Raw genomic sequence first — 19,629 nt, 5'->3', positions numbered from 1 at the left:
ATATGCAAGGAAAGCCATCAACATTCAGTACAGGGTGAAAACAAGTCCAATCCCCAAATTAAAACTCACACAACAACAAGTCACGGTAAACAAGCTAAGAGTTTCTCTCAAATCCGCTTAGCAGCATCTCCAATTCACCATCGTTTCATACTAGCCTTCTAAATCGACATGATCTAATTATGAGCGGCGATATTTTGCTCAGTTGACTGTCTCTACCACAGGCTGTGGACACATGTCCCCAGAGGACTCTGTGTGAGACAGAGGGACACAACAGCACAACAAGTCTGGGCCCATGTCCGTTACAGTGACTCCCCGTCCATTACTATCGCAGGTCTGACCGTGATGAACTGCAGGTTCAGTTCTGCCGTCTTCGCACGGTTCGGATCTGGTCTGGTCACAGCTGGATAGTGTAGCAGCATTGTCTCTCTGCTGCTGTCATAGGTGTATCACCACATGATCAGTGTGATAGAAGTGAGGATGGCACACATCTGTTTCTGTGAATCACACGACTCAGTACAAACACACACACACACACACACACACACACACACACACACACACAAACGTAGTCCCCCAGCCATGAGGCAGGCTGATGGGTCTGGCACTTCCACCAGACATGCACTCACACACACACGCATACACACGCAAGGGGCCTGCCGCCAACAAAGGCAGGTAGGGCAAAAACTCACTCACACTATCCCCATGAAATCCCCATACTCTCACATACTCACCCGATCACCTCACACATCACCATACACCTTCCAAACACTCTCTCAGACCTCCCCAGAGCCCTAAAACTAAGGCAGGCGAGTCCGATAAGTGCTAGGTCACTAAATCCTCCCGCACAGTACAGTATCTTACAGGTATGAGGAGCCAGCAGGCAGCGTGCTGTACTGTGTTGTTACTGATCTGCCATGTCCTATGATTTGACACACACACACACACACACACACACACACACACACACACACACACACACAGACTGACTTGACTCCTTCTGTAATTTCCCCGAATTATCCCTCTGAAACGTCCCAGTCATGCAGACAGCCTCTGTAATGCGCTTGACATTTCCAATATGTCTTGTCTGCAGAGTGAGTGAGAAGAACAATAACAACCGTTCTAGGGGAACATTCGGGAAAGGTTCACATTTTGATGTTTATTTTTGTCTGTTGTCATAGTCGTTCAGTGAAGGCAATGTAAAATGAGTGCTCCCCGGCGCTGCTTTAAAAGAGTTGGGGTTTCGTTCTCCCAAGACGAATGCGTGTCGTTTATGCGTTTGTACGTTTTTCTTTTTCCGAGGGTGTGTGTGTGTGGGGGGGGGGGGAGGGTCTCCCATGGTGGAGTCTGCTGCATCTCTGTGTTTGATGGTGGGATCTGACACCGTCTCCTTCTACTGCAGTTTGCCAAGACTGTTCCAAATCCCATCAGGATTGTTCAACTACAGTGCACAAAATATTCCGTTTGGAAAATGAATGGCGCTTTTTTTCAATGTGTTTCCGTACATGTGACCAAACAATACAGGGATTTTCGAAATGCTGTTTGATGACATCATGATATCTACGTCAAACAAAACTAGGCCGATATGGCCAAGCCCAGTGTGTGTTTGTGCATGCTTGGTTGTGTCTGGATGGATACCTTAACTACAATAGTGCAATATACATTACAACTAGAGTAACCCAACAACAGAGTTGTGATGTTAGCTGAACCATTCCAGTTCTGACCTAACCCCTGCTAAGCTTTCTGTGAAATCTCCATAGAGCACTGGGCCTAAACTACAGCTCCTGATGCTCCTGACCGTGCCATTTGCTAGATACTTTAGTCTCTCTCTCTCTCTCGCTCTCTCTCTCTCGCGCTCTCTCTCATTACAAGTGTCAAATTATGTACAAATAGTTAAAGTACAAAAGGGAAAATAAAAAACATAAATATGGGATGTATTTAAAATGGTGTGTTTGCTGCTGTGATGCACACTGTGGTATTTCACCCAATAGATATTGGAGATGATTAAATTGGGTTTGTAAATTGTATCTGTGTAATCTGAGGGAAATATGTGTCTCTAATATGGTCATACATTTCACAGGAGGTTAGGGAGTGCAGCTCAGTTTCCACCTTATTTTGTGGGCAGTGTGCACACAGCCTGTCTTCTCTTGAGAGCCAAGTCTGCCAACGGGAGCCTGTCTCAATAGCAAGGCTATGCTCACAGAGTCTGTACATAGTCACAGCTTTCCTTAAATTTGGGTCAGTCACAGTTATCAGGTATGGTGGAGTCTGCTGCATCTCTGTGTTCGATGGTGGGATCTGACACCGTCTTCTTCTACTGAAGTTTGCCAAGAATGTTCCAAATCCCATCAGGATTGTTCAATTACAGTGCACAATATATTCCGTTTGGAAAATGAATGGCGCTTTTTTCAATGTGTTTCCGTACATGTGATCAAACAATACAGAGAATTTCAAAATGCTGGTCAGTCGCTGTGTACTCTCTGTGTAGGGCAAAATAGCATTCTAGTTTGCTCAGTTTTTTTGTTAATTCTATCCAATGTGTCAAGTAATAATCTCTATGTTTTCTCATGATTTGGTTCGGTCTAATTGTGTTGCTGTCTTGGGGCTCTGTGGGGTCTGTTTGTGTTTGTGAACAGAGCCCCAGAACCAGCTTGCTTAGGGGACTCTTCTCCAGGTTCATCTCTCTGTAGGTGATGGCTTTGTCATGGAAGGTTTAGGTGGTTGTAGAATTTAACGTCTCTTTTCTGGACTGATAATTAGTGGGTATCGGCCTAATTTTACTCTGCATGCATTATTTGGCATTTGTTTTATGTTGTACACAGAGGATATTTTTGCAGAATTGTGCATGCAGAGTCTCAATTTGGTGTTTGTCCTATTTTGTGAATTCTTGGTTGGTGAGCGGACCCCAGACCTCACAACCATAAAGGGCAATGGGTTCTATAACTGATTCAAGTATTTTATCCAGATCCTAATTGGTATGTCGAATTTTATGTTCCTTTTGATGGTATAGAAGGCCCTTCGTTCACAGCTTTGTGGAAGTTACCTGTGGCACTGATGTTTAGGCTGAGGTATGTATAGTGTTTTGTGTGATCTAGGGCAACGGTGTCTAGATGGAATTTGTATTTGTGGTCCTGGCAATTGGATCTTTTTTGGAACATCATTATTTTGGTCTTACTGAGATTTACTGTCAGGGCCCAGGTCTGGCAGAATCTGTGCAGAAGATCTAGGTGCTGCTGTAGGCCATCCTTGGTTGGGGACAGAAGCACCATATCATCAGCAAACAGTAGATTTCAACTTCTAGTAGGGTGAGGCCGGGTGCTGCAGACTGTTCTAGTACCTTAGCCATTTCGTTGATATATGTTAAAGAGGGTGGGGCTTAAGCTGCATCCCTGTCTGACCCCATGGCCCTGTGGAAAGAAATGTGTGTGTCTTTGCCAATTTTAACTGTTTGTGTACATGGATTTTATAATGTTGTATGTTTTCCCTCAACACCACTTTCCATCAATTTGTATAGCAGACCCTCATGCCAAATTGAGTCGAAAGCTTTTTTGAAATCAACAAAGCATGCGAAGACTTTGAATTTGTTTGGGTTTGTTTGTCAATTAGGGTGTGCAGGGTGAATACGTGGTCTGTCGTACGGTTATTTGGTAAAAAGCCAATTTGACATTAGCTCAGTACATTGTTTTAACTGAGGAAATGTTAAGAGTCTGCTGTTAATGATAATGCAGAGGATTTTCCCAAGGTTGCTGTTGACGCATATCCCACGGCAGTTATTGGGGTCAAATTTGTCTCCACTTTTGTGGATTGGGGTGCTCAGTCTCTCTCTCTCTCTCAGGCTCCTCTCTCTCTCTCTCTTTCTCTCTCTCTTCTCTCTCTTTCTCTGTCACTCTCTCTCCATCTCTCTGAATTCAATTCAAGGGGCTTTATTGGCATGGGAAATACATGTTTACATTGCCAAAGCAAGTCACAAAAGTGAAATAAAAAGAAAAAGTGAACAGTAAATATTACACTCACACAGTCTCTCTCTCTCTCTCTCTCTCTCTCTCTCTCTCTCTCTCTCTGAATCACTCTGCTCTTTATCTCTACCACTCCTCCTCTGAAGGATTAGCCTTTCCTCCCTTCCTGAGTCCCTGTTCTCTCACCGCTCTCTGAGATAGAGGGAGAATGAGGGATAGAATGACTATCTCCCCTCCTTCCCTTTCTCCTTCCCTCCCTTCATCCATCTCTGAATTATCTCTAGCTCTGATTCAGAGCTTCTTTCACTACTCACTCTCACTCTGTTTTTTTCTCCTTCCCTCCTTTCCTTTCCTCTACTCTGCTCTTTCCCTCTCTGTGCCTTCCTCCATCTCTACTCCCTACCCTGTGGAGTCACCTCAGTGGCGTGTGGTACAGAGTCCATTGGTCCAAGCAGATTAGGCCAGTTTAATGTTTGCATACCCAACGTGGTAATGACCTGGGCGCGCCACTGTGTCTACGCGGGCCCTGCCCGTTAAATCCTTCGGCTGGACGATGAGTAACGGCCACCAGCCTCCGTACTCACGCAGAGCCACCGATAATAACGTCCTGAGGGGGTTTCTGCTGGGGCTAGCCTTGTCTCACTGGGGCTATTAGAGCCTGGTCGGGGAAGGGCATCAAGAGACGTTGTGTTAGAATATCCTCCTCTCTTGCCTTCGATCTGTGTCTGACCCTGACTAAAGCCTCTCTCTCTCTCCCCACCCTCTCTTCCTATTCCCTCTCTATCCCAATGGTACTACATCATTACTGACAAAGCTTTACCTCCATCCGCCACTTTCCCCTCTCCGCCTCAGGCACCATGCAGTGAGCTTCATGTGAGCTGCGTTCAAAGCACTATCATTTACAATTATGTAGAGTTATGTAGTGTTGCTGTTACAAAACATCAACTGCATTACACTCCAACATCCCCACGGGTACACCTAGAAGGTGAACACTGAAGATTTAAGGTTGATTCAATTTAGTCTAAGTGCTGTAGCCTCAACATCTAATTAAGTTCAAATCCTATGCTACACAAGTGTCTATGTTGTAGGGAAACAGGCTGAATTCAATCAGCGTGCACCGTAGGCCTACTGTTTATGTACATATTTATGATATTCAAGTGATTACCTGTCAAAACTGTTGATTTCAATTCCAGCCAATCCACTGACAGGAAGGGGTTGAGTCCCAAATGTCACCATTTCCCTTCATAGCGCACTACTATGGGCCCTGATCAAAAGTAGTACACTAGATAGGGAACACGGTGCCGGGACACAACCAGGATGTTGATGTTATGTGTGTGGTTGGTAGGCAGCTCCTTTGATCTGGTCATAGATACTGTACATACAGAGTCATTATATAAAGAGACCACCTTCTGCCTTCATTAATTCTGGCCCCTGATACATACAGCCGTCTTCGGACCTTTCGCAAATGGCAGCCTTTTCTCTATAAAGTGCACTACCTTTGACCAGGCCTTTATAGTGCTGTATATAGGGAATAGGGTGCCATTTGGGAAGCATCCTAGACCTCCCCAGCCACGACAATAAAGCAGTTTGACATTTACAATCAATACTGTAAGTCCTCTTTGAATCCCAATGAGTGTAAAGTGCATATAACATGGGCGCTAAACACACACAAACACACACGCACACGGGTGCACACGCGCAGATGCAGTACACGCATGCACACACACACACGCATGCACACACACACACACACACACACACACACACACACACACACACACACACGCACACACACACACACGCATGAAGAATATTGGATCAGGCAATGATTACTGAGAAAAGAGGTTGTGTTTGGAGAACATCAATACGGTCAATCTAAGCATCAGAATAGAAATACCCCTGAGGACATAGTGATCCGAGTCTGGCCTGGGTGCATGTTTGTGTGTGTGTGTGTGTGTGTGTATATGTTCATTTCGCTCAGCCTGTATCAAAACGACAGACTTCGATTATCACCAACTGAATCAGTCTCCTCATTTTGACAAGCAGCATCTACATGTTCACTCCTTGCAAAATCAAAACCCAATTTGTTCTCATGCTCTCCTATATTTCCCAACATTTCCACGTGTCAAAACCCACAAATCAGTTCCCTCATTTGATTCAAATGTTGACCAGCCTTCCGCTGTCATCACACCCCACAGTGACATGGAAGTGATGATCAGATTCACAGCACTGTTTAGCTCTTATTCTTTCCAGTGCATCCACACATTCACACACCAATTCACTTATGCAGCGTGCGTGTGTGTGTGTGTGTGTGTGTGCGCAGAGATGGACAGTATTTCTGTTACATGTATTTGAAATATGGATTTGACTACTTCTAACTATTCAGTAATTTTGTGTTACACTGGGCTGAACTACACTCCCAATGTATTTTGTAACACGATACCTTCCGGGGCTGTAATTTGTATTTTCAAAATACTTTTCTATTCAATTTTTTTTTATATATAGCTGTTCGCCATTTTATGGCCCCCTTTCACCTTGCATTGTTATCAGAAGTCTGATGGCACTATGGTGGGATAAGAGCATCTGCTAAATTAACTAAATATAAAAGTAATCTAAAAATGAACAAAGCATGCTGAGTATTATGCTAATGAGCTCCACCCCAAAATAAAGCCAATAATTAATACACAGTGTGCTTTGCAATTCATACGTTCATTTTCACATTTACATTTGGTAATTTCGCAGACACTCTTATCCCGTGTGACTTACTATTTACAGTCAGTGCATTCAACTAAGGTAGATAAATAACATATCACCATCATAGCAAGTAAAATGTTTCTGGAACTGTTACTAAGAATGCTTGTTAATGTTCGTGCTGGCTGTGTGTGTTTTTACCAGTAACACAATTACTGAGAATGCTTGTTGATGTTTGTGCTGGCTGTGTGTGTTTTTACCAGTAACACTATTACTGAGAATGCTTGTTGATGTTCGTGCTGGCTGTGTGTGTTTTTACCAGTAACATCAGTGCAAACATAGTTTGCCAACTAGAGTCATTGTGGAGCTGAACGCTTACCTCGACACAACAATTGTTTATAGGCTAATTGGGGCATCGTACAAGTGTGTGTCAGCCGCATGGCAACAGAGTCAAGTAAATGGGTAATGGTGTGACTCGGTGATGAGCTTTAATGAGGACCTTCTTCTCCTCTCCCTCTCTTTTCCTCTCCTGTGGGTATTTGTTGTTGTAAAGTGTCCCAGCTATGTTCCCTCGGTCTCTAAGATTGTGGAGGTGTTGCATTTGAAATGTACCATCTGCCAAACAGCAGTGGAACATTCACTGAAATTCCACTGTGCAGAAAACCTTTTCAAATGACCTGGAAGTGCCATTCTCCAAGTGCAGCTAGCTCAAACCTGACCTCCAGCACACAGCAGGTCAGAGGTTATGCAGAGGGACTACCTTTTGTTTTCTCAAGCTTCCCAGAGCCCTGCTCGGCTGTGTATACCTTGCCGATCTACCGCCTAGAGCCGAGGCAAGAGGTAAGGCAATATGTTCTGAAGTTCAGGCCTGACACACCCACACTGACACAAAGAGTGATCCAGAGAGAGAGAGGGAGTACACCCTGTATATGATCCTCTTATTAAAGCTGGCAAAGACTTGGCTCTAGTCCCTCAGATAGAAAATACAGTCTTATTCACATGGGAAGGTGAGGGCTTTAGACTTAAGCTATTACGACAGCTCCATTCTGAATCCCTAGCTGACTGATGGGAAAGAGACCATTCATCCAAAATCATCCATTCATTAGAAACACACAGGCTCCACTTTTTTGCGTGTTTCTGTGTTATAAAAGCTGTTCAACTCACCCTCTCCGCCGACTGTGCCGTCCCGAAGAAGATGGGGATAAACGCCAGCCAGATTATGCAGGTAGTGTACATGGTAAATCCAATTGGCTTGGCCTCGTTGAAGGTCTCCGGCACTCCCCTGGTCTTGATGGCGTAAACAGTGCATGTGACCATCAGTAGGATGGAGTAGCCCAAGGAGCAGATCAGGGACAGGTCGGAGATGTCACACTTCAGCACGCCGCGAGCCGCCGCCGGGTCCTGGGTCCGCTGCTCGCCGTAGTCCACGAAGGTGTGTGGCGGGTCCACGGCAAACCATACAAACACCCCCAGGAGCTGCACTGAGATCAGGGAGAAGGTGATGACCAGCTGGGAGGCCGGGGAGATGAACCGGGGGGCGCTGACCGACTTCTTCCCCTGCTCGAAGATGCGGTGGATGCGGTTGGTCTTGGTGAGGAGGGCCGCGTAGCTGAAGCACATCCCCAGACCCAGAAAGATCCTCCTGAAGGAACACACGACCACGTCAGGCGCGGCGATCATCAGGAAGGTGATTGCATAACACAGGAAAATGCCCGTCAACAGCACGTAGCTCATCTCACGGCCGGAAGCCCTGACGATGGGCGTTTCGTTGTAGCGGACGAAGGTCACAATAACGAAGGTGGTGGCGATGATGCCTAGCATTGAGATAAAGACGGGAATGACGGCCCAGGGCGAGTGCCACTCCAGCTTGATGATGGGGATGTTCTGGCAGCCCGTTCGGTTGGCGTCAGGACGCTGTTCGTAGGGACAGAGTTCACAGCTGAACTCGCTGGCCTGGAAGTGATAGCCCTCGCAGCGCTCGCAGTGCCAGCAGCACGGCACACCCTTCACAATCTTCTTCCTTTCACCCATCCGGCAGGGCACGCTGCACACAGACGCCGGGAGGGACGGGTCGCCTGCCCGCCACTGCATGGCCTCTACCTGGGGTCATAAGGTCACAGGAGAGAGGAGAGACCAATCAGAGGACAGATAGGTTGGGACTCAATTATGGTTTTGGTTCTAGAAGGGTTGTGATTCTAGACTGTTTCTGGCTAACGAACGTTCTGACTGGAATAGTTCTGACTGTGTAACAGCTTTCTTCAAAGCCTACTGTTGTTAAACTGTTTGTACCTGCATAAACATTTCCCAAAGGGCAACTCACAAAGTAATTAGCCAAAGAAGAACTTCTTATCATTTCCCTTGTGCTGCCTGCTAGGCATAAATCTCGAAGAAATTAAACTGGTTTAATCAGAGCTGGCACAAATTGGCCATCTGCATCAGTCTGATGCAGTTTGTGTGTATTAATAAACTGTTTATAACACAGCCCAGGGTGATGGGAACGGAGCTCCTCTCTCTATCTCTGAACAGGCACACAAAGCACTGATCCAGCAGAACTAGAGGAAACTGGCTGGCTGCGGATTCTGCTGAGAGCAGAGGAAACCTGTTGTTTTAGATTTGTGTTTTATTTCCCTTTAGTGCTATTATGTCTTCCTGTTCTTTTGTGGTAAAGTAATATTCGGCCATGCTTGCATTATGAACGCTCAACACATTAACACATTAAGCCGACCCGTGAACTCTCTGGGGTATAATTGATCATTGTTACCTGATGAAACAATACTTTAGGTCTCATTAAAGTTATCCCATAAAGCATTTTGAGCATGTCATGAAGGAAAAGCATGTCCAATGGCACAACTGATCCTAAGGGAAGAGATTTAACCACCAGAAGAAAGTAACTTCCGGCACTTCGGTGAATCCTTCTTCAATTCTTTGGATACCTTGAATTGAAAACACTGTTAAGGTGAAACAAAATGTTTATGGAATGGGGATATTCTGGCTCTAGTTCTCAGCAGCCTGCCGAGAGAGAATAGTAGTCTGTTGCTGCCTCCCAGTCCAGCCAAGGTAAATAGATCGAAGAACAAAGTGAACTCACAAGAGAAATTTAGCCCTGGAAGAAAAGAGAAGTTCAATAGACAATGTTCAGCATTTGAGCCTAACTTCCATTTTCCTCCCAGCCAATTCTGCAGTCTCCGAGTCCAGCCAATTTAGCTTCTACAGTCCGAACTGATCCGCTTATACCGTTGTGAATGATACGTGCAGGTAAGCAGTAAGTAAGGGGAGTCAGATAGGTCTAGGTGTACAGCATTGTTAGGTGTAGGTGTACAGCATGTGTGCTGCCTGACTGATCGCTGCACGTACGACCAGAGCAGATGGTTTTAAGATCCCTCAGAGAGTACAGCCCAACCTCCAGCCCAACCGTGCCCAGCCTGTCTGTCCTAGGAATCTATCTGTGTGTGAACACACTGCTCGTTTACCAAGGCTGTGGATCTCAGACAGGCATGCAGAGGCATTAAGAAGCTATTAGCCCCATCACCTCTCCTCTTGTGGCCTGGGTGTGTGTGTGTGTGTGTGTGTGTGTGTCTGTCTGTCTGTCTGTCTGTCTGTCTGTCTGTCTGTCTGTCTGTCTGTCTGTCTGTCTGTGTGTGTGTCCCTCCCTCCCTTCAGTGTTCAGGTGTTATCGATGTGCTCTCTGACTCCGACAGAAACTCATGCTGATGAAGAGGAGAGAGCACCTTCCTGCTCGCACACTTCCTAGCTCTATCCCTCCCTCTCCTCCCTTCCGGCTCTCTCTCTCTTCACCCTAACGAGCCGGGCTCAGGTCACATATATTAATGATGCAGAAAGTGTGCGCGTATGTGTATGTGTGTATTCGTGTGTTCGTGTGTATGTTCATGTGTGTGTGTGTGTGTGTATGTGTGTGTGTGTGTGTGTGTGTGTGTATTCCAATCAGTAACAGCTGAATAACAAGTAGCTGCTCACTGAAAGTCAAGCACTGAGCAGTAACTGTATGTGTGCAGGAACACAAACTACTCAGAAGTACTGTAAGAATGTAGGCCAAAAAAACACTGGGAAGAGATGGGACCCAAACATGACACGAAAACAAGTTCTGGATGATAACGAATGAATTGAAATCTGAAGTTTCAAGACTCGACCTTGAATGAATGCTGATATCTATAAAATGTGTGCGATTTCCCAGCTGTTTGTGCTATTATGTCAAGTCCTTGTTCATTGTCATGCCAAATATGTTGACATGAAGGCACAAACAGAGCCGGGACCAGGCTCTATATGAATACCTTTGAATATGACAACGCTAGATCACAAAAGATAGATATTGCTATTATGTTAGTCTCACATTTAGGTGTAGTTTGTTGGTCCAGGTGCCTATGACCTTGTACTCTCTGGTAGAGCGGTTGGTGCTCTGGTACTGGAAGATGTCGTACCGTCCAGGGGCGTCGCCGTTCTCATTGAACACCACTGGAGTACCGGCACTTCCTGGAAGACAGAGATGGTGGGAAAGGATTAACAAGAAGACACACTGTATGTAATTCATCACACAGACAGCTAATTTACCATACTGTAATATTTTGTAGTTCTGCATTTTTCACACCAATACATGATTTGGTCCAACACAAAATAGTTTTGGACTAACTTATATATACAACTATGGTGTGTATATACAGTGCCTTGCGAAAGTATTCGGCCCCCTTGAACTTTGCAACCTTTTGCCACATTTCAGGCTTCAAACATAAAGATATAAAACTGTATTTTTTTGTGAAGAATCAACAACAAGTGGGACACAATCATGAAGTGGAACGACATTTATTGGATATTTCAAACTTTTTTAACAAATCAAAAACTGAAAAATTGGGCGTGCAAAATTATTCAGCCCCCTTAAGTTAATACTTTGTAGCGCCACCTTTTGCTGCGATTACAGCTGTAAGTCGCTTGGGGTATGTCTCTATCAGTTTTGCACATCGAGAGACTGACATTTTTTCCCATTCCTCCTTGCAAAACAGCTCGAGCTCAGTGAGGTTGGATGGAGAGCATTTGTGAACAGCAGTTTTCAGTTCTTTCCACAGATTCTCGATTGGATTCAGGTCTGGACTTTGACTTGGCCATTCTAACACCTGGATATGTTTATTTTTGAACCATTCCATTGTAGATTTTGCTTTATGTTTTGGATCATTGTCTTGTTTGAAGACAAATCTCCGTCCCAGTCTCATTCTTCCAGAATGGTCCTGTATTTGGCTCCATCCATCTTCCCATCAATTTTAACCATCTTCCCTGTCCCTGCTGAAGAAAAGCAGGCCCAAACCATGATGCTGCCACCACCATGTTTGACAGTGGGGATGGTGTGTTCAGCTGTGTTGCTTTTACGCCAAACATAACGTTTTGCATTGTTGCCAAAAAGTTCAATTTTGGTTTCATCTGACCAGAGCACCTTCTTCCACATGTTTGGTGTGTCTCCCAGGTGGCTTGTGTTTCAAACTTTAAACAACACTTTTTATGGATATCTTTAAGAAATCAGTCAGTAGCCTCGTGTATACCTGTCACCCTAACGAGCCGGGCTCAGCTGTCACACATATGAATTATGCAAAAAGTGTGTGTGTGTGTGTGTGTGTGTGTGTGTGTGTGTGTGTGAACAGCCTCAACCACCCCAGGCGCAAAGTATTTCACAGATGGGCTTTTCTCTCCACCGATTATGCTAAACTCACAGCCTCCTCATCCGTTCTCTCTCTCTCTTCCTCTCCCTCCCTCTCACTCTCTCTCTCCCTTTCTATCTCTGGTTCTCTCTCCTCTTATGAATCTTTGAAATCCAATATTTCAGCGCGGCAGCAGCGCGGGTGGAGAATCTGGCCCATCAAAGCAGTAATGTAATTACAAATATAAATCTTAAAAGAGTTGTGCATTACTGACATTCCTACCGAAAGCTGTACGTCATGGCAACAATCTACCATATCTGACGGAACGAAAGGGAGAGTAGCTGGGAAATACATACTAGGAGAATAAGAGAGAAAGGCAAAGTTGAGAGATCTACCGAGAGAGAGAAAGAGAGAAAAAGTGAAAGACAGAGATAATGTAGTGAAACAGAGAAGTAAACTCCTCTCTCTATCTGCTATGGCAGCTGGTCTCTCAGGCCTCCTGGATACGCACTGCTGCCTTCTCTCTTTCAATATGCACACTAACAATAGTGCTCTAGGAAACCTCTCTCTCTCGCTCTATATATATATATATATTCCAGTGGTAATGAATGAGAAGATTTCCAAAGGACTCTGGGTAAACCACTATCTTTAACCTGCCTCCACACAGCCCCGCCCGCCACATCTCAAAGACGCCAGACGCCGGCGCTGGCCGCTTGCTCCTGTCTGTTTGTCTGTCTCCTCCTGCCTTGCATCATTAGAACAGAGAGAGAAGTGTCCAGACTGGTTGTTACAATTCTGCCACCCAGGCTACAAATTGTTAAGGCTAGCAGTGCAACACAGCTCCCTATAAATCCCCGACCCACCCACCCACACACCCACACACACACACACGATGCTGGTAGAGAAGCAGAACACGAATACTATCACACTATCAGTGAGTGGGAACAACTTCTTCTCTTCCTCTTCTCCTCTCCGTTCATCCCTCGCTTTGCACAACAGCGGGGGAACATGCATTGCAAATGGGAGAGGACTCCATCTCATCCGTGCGGAAATGAAACATGGCACATCCTCAGGAAAGGATTTCTGACCGTCAAATTGGTGTCAATATACGGCCCAATATTTCTCACTGTTCCCTGTCCAACCAACGAGGCCGATTAATGCAGACGCGACTGATGCAAGTTACACACACACACACATACACAAACGGATGCGCACACACATGCACAGACACGCACTGACACACATAAACGTCATCTCCGGAAAGAGCCTGTCCCTAACCATATTAGCTACTCTGATGACGATTACTGGATACAAGCAAGCTGACTCATATAATTGTTCAGTATGTCCCGTATAAGGGCAATTCGAGCCCAGCAGTACAAGTCAGTGGAGCATGGTCCCTGAGCCATTTCTGAAAGTAGTAACATGGAGATATCGACATTAAATTTCACACGATCGTTAACCATGACCTTCACTGTGTCAGTGTAAGCAACAACATTTACCCTTCTTTACCACAACACACAAACACACAAACACACACACACGACAAACCGCAAACTCACCCTTCAGTGGGTAGCCGCAACAACTATTGAACTGGACGAGCCAAACAACACACCAAAGTCCTTTCATCGACCTCGCCCTCATTGGTCTTTATAGTACATCTCACATGACCAGACACAACCCCCAAAGGAGAATGGGGTAAGAGGCCCCTTTAACCGACACACAGGTCCTCAGCTAGTGGTGGGCGATGGTGAGATGAGACCATGAGCTGAAGTAGAGAGTAGGGTTTTTCAGATGGAAGACTGTTGTTTGAACCTGATCTTTTCCAGTCAGACACTCAGGCTTATGTGTGGTTTGAGGTGAGGTTGTCTTTCTGCTGTGCAGTTTGTGGGTAGAGAGAATGGATTCTAGGTAAGTTGTACTCCTACTAAAAGGCAGGGAGGCAAACCCCTGAAGATACAGTTACAAGGCACAGGTCTAGGATCAGCTTACTCTTTCCTAATCCTAACCTAAACCATTAAGGGTGAGAAAGACCTAAGATCAGTGTCTACAGGCAACATCCTCCTAATCTGAGATAATCACTGCATACCCTGCCAACAGCTCTTCCCTGTGGATCCCCGGAGAGAGAGAGAGAGAGAGAGAGAGAACGTGTTTTAGCATGGGTAAAATCTCTGATGGGGAGAATACAGGAGAGAGGGACCGGCTGAACGAGGGTTCAAAAGTCTCCCCACTATCGTGACAGAAACAGAGAGTGTTTTGATAGGCCTGATGCAGAAATCACCCTGCAACCCAGATGAATTAAACATAACATGGAAGAAGGAGCTGAGAGGAGGAGATGAGAGAGAGTGGCTGCCAGCACCCAGCAGTGTGGGGCATACATCTGTACTGCTAATGGGGGAGACAACACACACACACATGCACGTCCGCACAGAAGCATGCGCGTAGGCACACGCACGCAGGGATGCACACACACAAACACACACATGCAGTAATGAGGACACATCTTCGTCTCCATTTTCCCTCCATCCCTCTATCCCACACTAACCGGTTACCTCAGGGGAGGCTCTACCTGGCATATGAGGAAACATCTCTGTGATAATAATAACTCAACTCCCTCCTCCTCCTAAACATGTACGGTTGATCCTCCCTTTTCCTCCTCCCTCATTCTTTCTCGTTCTTTCTCTCTCTCTCTCTCTCTCTCTTCCTATCTTTCTCTTGTCTTCGTGCGGCTCTCTTCCTATCTTGTTCTTGTCTTCGTGTGGCTCTTCCTATCTTTCTCTTGTCTTCATGTGGCTCTCTTCCCATCTTTCTCTTGTCTTCATGTGGCTCTCTTCCTATCTTTCTCTTGTCTTCGTGTGGCTCTCTTCCCATCTTTCTCTTGTCTTCATGTGGCTCTCTTCCCATCTTTCTCTTGTCTTCGTGTGGCTCTCTTCCTATCTTTCTCTTGTCTTCGTGTGGCTCTCTTCCTATCTTTCTCTTGTCTTCATGTGGCTCTCTTCCCATCTTTCTCTTGTCTTCATGTGGCTCTCTTCCCATCTTTCTCTTGTCTTCGTGTTGCTCTCTTCCCATCTTTCTCTTGTCTTTGTGTGGCTCTCTTCCTATCTTTCTCTTGTCTTCGTGTGGCTCTCTTCCCATCTTTCTCTTGTCTTCATGTGACTCTCTTCCCATCTTTCTCTTGTCTTCGTGTGGCTCTCTTCCCATCTTTCTCTTGTCTTCGTGTGGCTCTCTTCCTATCATTCTCTTGTCTTCGTGTGGCTCTCTTCCCATCTTTCTCTTGTCTTCATGTGGCTCTCTTCCCATCTTTCTCTTGTCTTCGTGTGGCTCTCTTCCTATCTTTCTCTTGTCTTCGTGTGGCTCTCTTCCCATCTTTCTCTTGTCTTCGTGTGGCTCTCTTCCCATCTTTCTCTTGTCTTCGTGTGGCTCTCTTCCTATCTTTCTCTTGTCTTCATGTGGCTCTCTTCCCATCTTTCTCTTGTCTTCGTGTGGCTCTCTTCCTATCTTTCTCTTGTCTTCGTGTGGCTCTCTTCCCATCTTTCTCTTGTCTTCGTGTGGCTCTCTTCCCATCTTTCTCTTGTCTTCGTGTGGCTCTCTTCCTATCTTTCTCTTGTCTTCGTGTGGCTCTCTTCCCATCTTTCTCTTGTCTTCGTGTGGCTCTCTTCCCATCTTTCTCTTGTCTTCGTGTGGCTCTCTTCCTATCTTTCTCTTGTCTTCGTGATGCTCTCTTCCCATCTTTCTCTTGTCTTCGTGCGGCTCTCTTCATTTCTTTCTCTTGTCTTCATGTGTCTCTCTTTTTAACCCCCCCTCTCCCCCCCTCCCCCCCTCTCCTATAAGACATATGCGTTAGCCTAATAATTCACTTGATTACGATCCATTACATACATGCTTCTGGCATACAGAAGCCTTTCTTCGCTGTGCCCTAACCCTCCATCCACCCGCAGGCATCATGTGGGTAGCCCATCCGTGCAGTTAATATGGTGAGGGAGAATATCTACCGGGTTTATAATGAGATGAGTGCTTCTTGGCTCAACACGTCAGCTGATTATAATGATTATTAAACTACCAGAAACCTGTGGCATATAGTTTATCAGGATGTGAAAGCAGGAGCCAGAGCCAGCCTTTTTGTTGTGTTTCACATTGGAAGGGAGCACAGAGGCTGTGTAGCCATTGGTCATGTGCCGTTTTAGTTTAGAAGTGGGCGGGTGAGTAATGGTGGTTTTTGGTGGTTTTTTCGACTCTAAACTCAACGTCAAGAGTCCTCATGTCAACCGAAGATGTTTTGGCCTCAAGATCTCTGGATGCTTTAGGTACTTTACATTTGACAGTTGGTCTGAGATTTGATCATTTGCCTGTGCTTTTTTATTGTCCTAGTTGGTCATTCGCAGTTCTTGCCTGCCTCGGGCAAGTTTCAAAACCATCCAAACCATTGCACTTCTCCTCTAAGCCCTACTATCATTAGGCCATGGGAAGATATTTAATCACAGAGTTACGAAACACCGCAGCTGAAGAAAACACCTTTTTTGGAGGAGCTCCAAACTAAGTGGCCCTCAGTCTGAACTTGACAAAAGCCTCCCGTTCCTGTTGACTTCTCCTCTTCCTCTCTTTCCTCTCAAGAGGAAGTCTTTTGATTATCTTCCCCAGAACAGAGTAGAGCAAGGGAGGGAGGGAGGGAGGGAGGGAGGGAGGGAGGGAGGGAGAAAGAGGGGAGGGTGGAAAGAGATAGAGAGAGAGAGAGAGAGATGGGCAAAGGGAGAGGGGGAGATAGAATGGTTTCCTAGAGCACTATTGTTAGTGTGCATAATGAAAGAGAGAAGGCAGCAGTGCGTATCCAGGAGGCTAGAGAGACCAGCTGCCATAGCAGATATACCTCCTCTGTTTACTGACTTTAGCAGACACACACACGACACAACTATCATAGGCCGATGAGGTAATGTCGCATTTCTCACAAAGGCCTAATGGCCTCGCTGATTTCATTACGGTGTGACTGTGGCAGAGGAGCGAGATCTGCGGGTCCATACATCTGGTGATGTCAGTTAGTCTAATGCCAGCATTTTAAAATGCATTTAGAGTGAATTAAAAGGATGCATTTACAATCACAGCTGACACCGCATGGCTTAATATTCTATTAATCCTCCAATGGCTATCTGATAGCTTCTGGTCACCTGGGCTGAGGAAGTGTTCAGTGTGTGGTGGCCCGGCAGGCAAGCGGCAGACAGAGAGCGATGCCTTAAGTCTCCCCGAAACAGCTGTCTGAGATTTCCGGCTTATTGAACTTATCTCCAGGTATTGATTGCTCTTCTAACGTTGTGAGTGGGGGGAGGCGGTAGGCCGCACATACACGGACAGACAGAGGTACGGGGGGGGGAGGGGGTATTTTCTGCGAGCGGCAGCAGCAAATGAAGCGTCCATTCAGTCTCAGTCTCATCAGTCTCCCCTGTCCAGCCATCCGGTGGCTCATCCACAGTTTGAGGCTGTGTAATACTGTTAATATGGGGACAAAGCACAGAGAGGGAATAGTAGACTGGAGATGAAGGTCAGAACATTGGGAGACTTTAGTTCTGCAGGGTTGCCAATGTACCTTATTTTCTTCATATGAGCGACTGATTGAAGTGTACAAAGGCTTGTTGAAGTAATTATCTTTTTGTTTTCTCATGATTTGTCTGCTCTCTCCCTTACACACAGCGTTGTATATCCCTCTTCTTACTCTCTCCATCCCCCTCCCTCCCTCTCTCTTCCCGCTAACTGGCTGTATAGCTGTCATGCTAGGGTCAAGTTCTCTCTCTCTCTCTCTCTCTCTCTCGCTCTCTCTCATGAACACGAGGGAGACAGAGAGCTGGTTTCAAACGCAGGGCACAGCAGGTGTTTAAAATAAAGGACCACAGGAGGAGGCAGGTAGCTGGGTCCAGGGGCAGGCAGCAGGTCATACACAGGGGGACCAAACGGCAACAGTACAGGCAGGGAAAAGGCTAGTAACGTCGACCCGGGAAATGAGGCAATAGGTGAATGACAGGAAATTCGAAGCTAATGTACAGGCAGGGAATAGGCAAAAGGTGTCATTAGTGAGGCAGGCAAAACCTATCATACACGTGAGGAGTAAATTACAGGAAAAACAGCTCTGAAGAGAAGTGTGTCAAAAAAAAACAATACCTCACAAAGATGAGGAGCAAAGAACTGAACTAAATAGTGTGTGAATGACATACAGGTGTGTGAACAGGTGATCAGAATTTGGCTGATTGGGATCTGGAAAGTGAGCTGCATTCAGGGGATCTATGTGTTTGAGAGTGTGAGTTGGAAGCAGACGTTACACTCTCTCTCTCTGTCGCTCTCTCTATCTCTCTCTGTCTGTCTCTCTCTCTGTCTCTCTCTCTCTCTCTGTCTCTCCCTCAAAGCGAGCAAAACAGTTATTTATTCTGTAAAAAAGGTCTGATTTTTAAAAATATTTTTGTTTACAGACTAAATGACTTTTTTGCTTGCTTTGAGGACAATACAGTGCCACTGACACGGCCCGCAACCAAAACCTGCGGGCTCTCCTTCACTGCAGCCAACGTGAGTAAAACATTTAAACGTGTTAACCCTCGCAGGGCTGCCGGCCCAGGCGGCATCCCCAGCCGTGTCCTCAGAGCATAAGCAGATCAGCTGGCTGGTGTGTTTACGGACATATTCAATCAACCCTTATCCCAGTCTGCTTTCCCCACATGCTTCAAGAGGGCCACCATTGTTCCTGTTCCTAAGAAAGCTAAGGTAACTGAGCTAAACGACTACCGCCCCGTAGCACTCACTTCCGTCGTCATGAAGTGCTTTGATAGACTAGTCAAGGACCATATCACCTCAACCCTACCTGACACACTAGACCCACTCAAATTTGCTTACCGCCCCAATAGGTCCACAGACGACGCAATCGTAACCACACTGCACACTGCCCTTACCCATCTGGACAAGAGAAATACCTATGTGAGAATGCTGTTCATCGACTACAGCTCAGCATTTAACACCATAGTACCCTCCAAATCAAGCTCGAGACCCTGGGTCTCGACCCCGCCCTGTGCAACAGGGTACTGGACTTCCTGACGGGCCGCCCCCCCAGGTGGTGAGGGTAGGTAACAACATCTCCACCCCGCTGATCCTCAACACTGGGGCCCCACAAGGGTGCGTTCTGAGCCCTCTCCTGTACTCCCTGTTCACCCACGACTGCGTGGCCATGCACGCTTCCAACTCAATCATCAAGTTTGCGGACGACACTACAGTGGTAGGCTTGATTACCAACAATGATGAGACGGCCTACAGGGAGGAGGTGAGGGCCTTCAGTGTGTGGTGTCAGGAAAATAACCTCACACACAAAACAAAGGAGATGA

The 19,629-nt window shown here is 46.1% G+C and overlaps 1 protein-coding gene across 4 annotated transcripts in view; it reads right to left on the bottom strand.

Annotated features, from left to right (window-relative positions):
* Positions 1 to 19,629, bottom strand: part of LOC110490742 (metabotropic glutamate receptor 8) — a 332,500-nt gene that overhangs the window by 14,981 nt on the left and 297,890 nt on the right. For all 4 annotated transcript variants that reach the window (XM_036944571.2, XM_036944570.2, XM_090200388.1 and 1 more), the window contains 2 exons: positions 10,993 to 11,132; positions 7,809 to 8,744 (listed from right to left, as the gene is read on the bottom strand). In XM_036944571.2, the coding sequence (XP_036800466.1) occupies positions 7,809 to 8,744; positions 10,993 to 11,132 (1,076 nt within the window). The remainder of the gene's footprint in view (positions 1 to 7,808; positions 8,745 to 10,992; positions 11,133 to 19,629) is intronic.

The sequence above is a fragment of the Oncorhynchus mykiss genome, chromosome 15 (genome assembly GCF_057628025.1).
Source record: "Oncorhynchus mykiss isolate SJ-2025 chromosome 15, ASM5762802v1, whole genome shotgun sequence".
In the NCBI taxonomy this organism is placed as follows: Eukaryota; Metazoa; Chordata; class Actinopteri; order Salmoniformes; family Salmonidae; genus Oncorhynchus; species Oncorhynchus mykiss.
The sequence above is the reverse complement of the archived record's forward strand: the minus strand, read 5'-3'. Positions and strand labels throughout refer to the sequence as shown.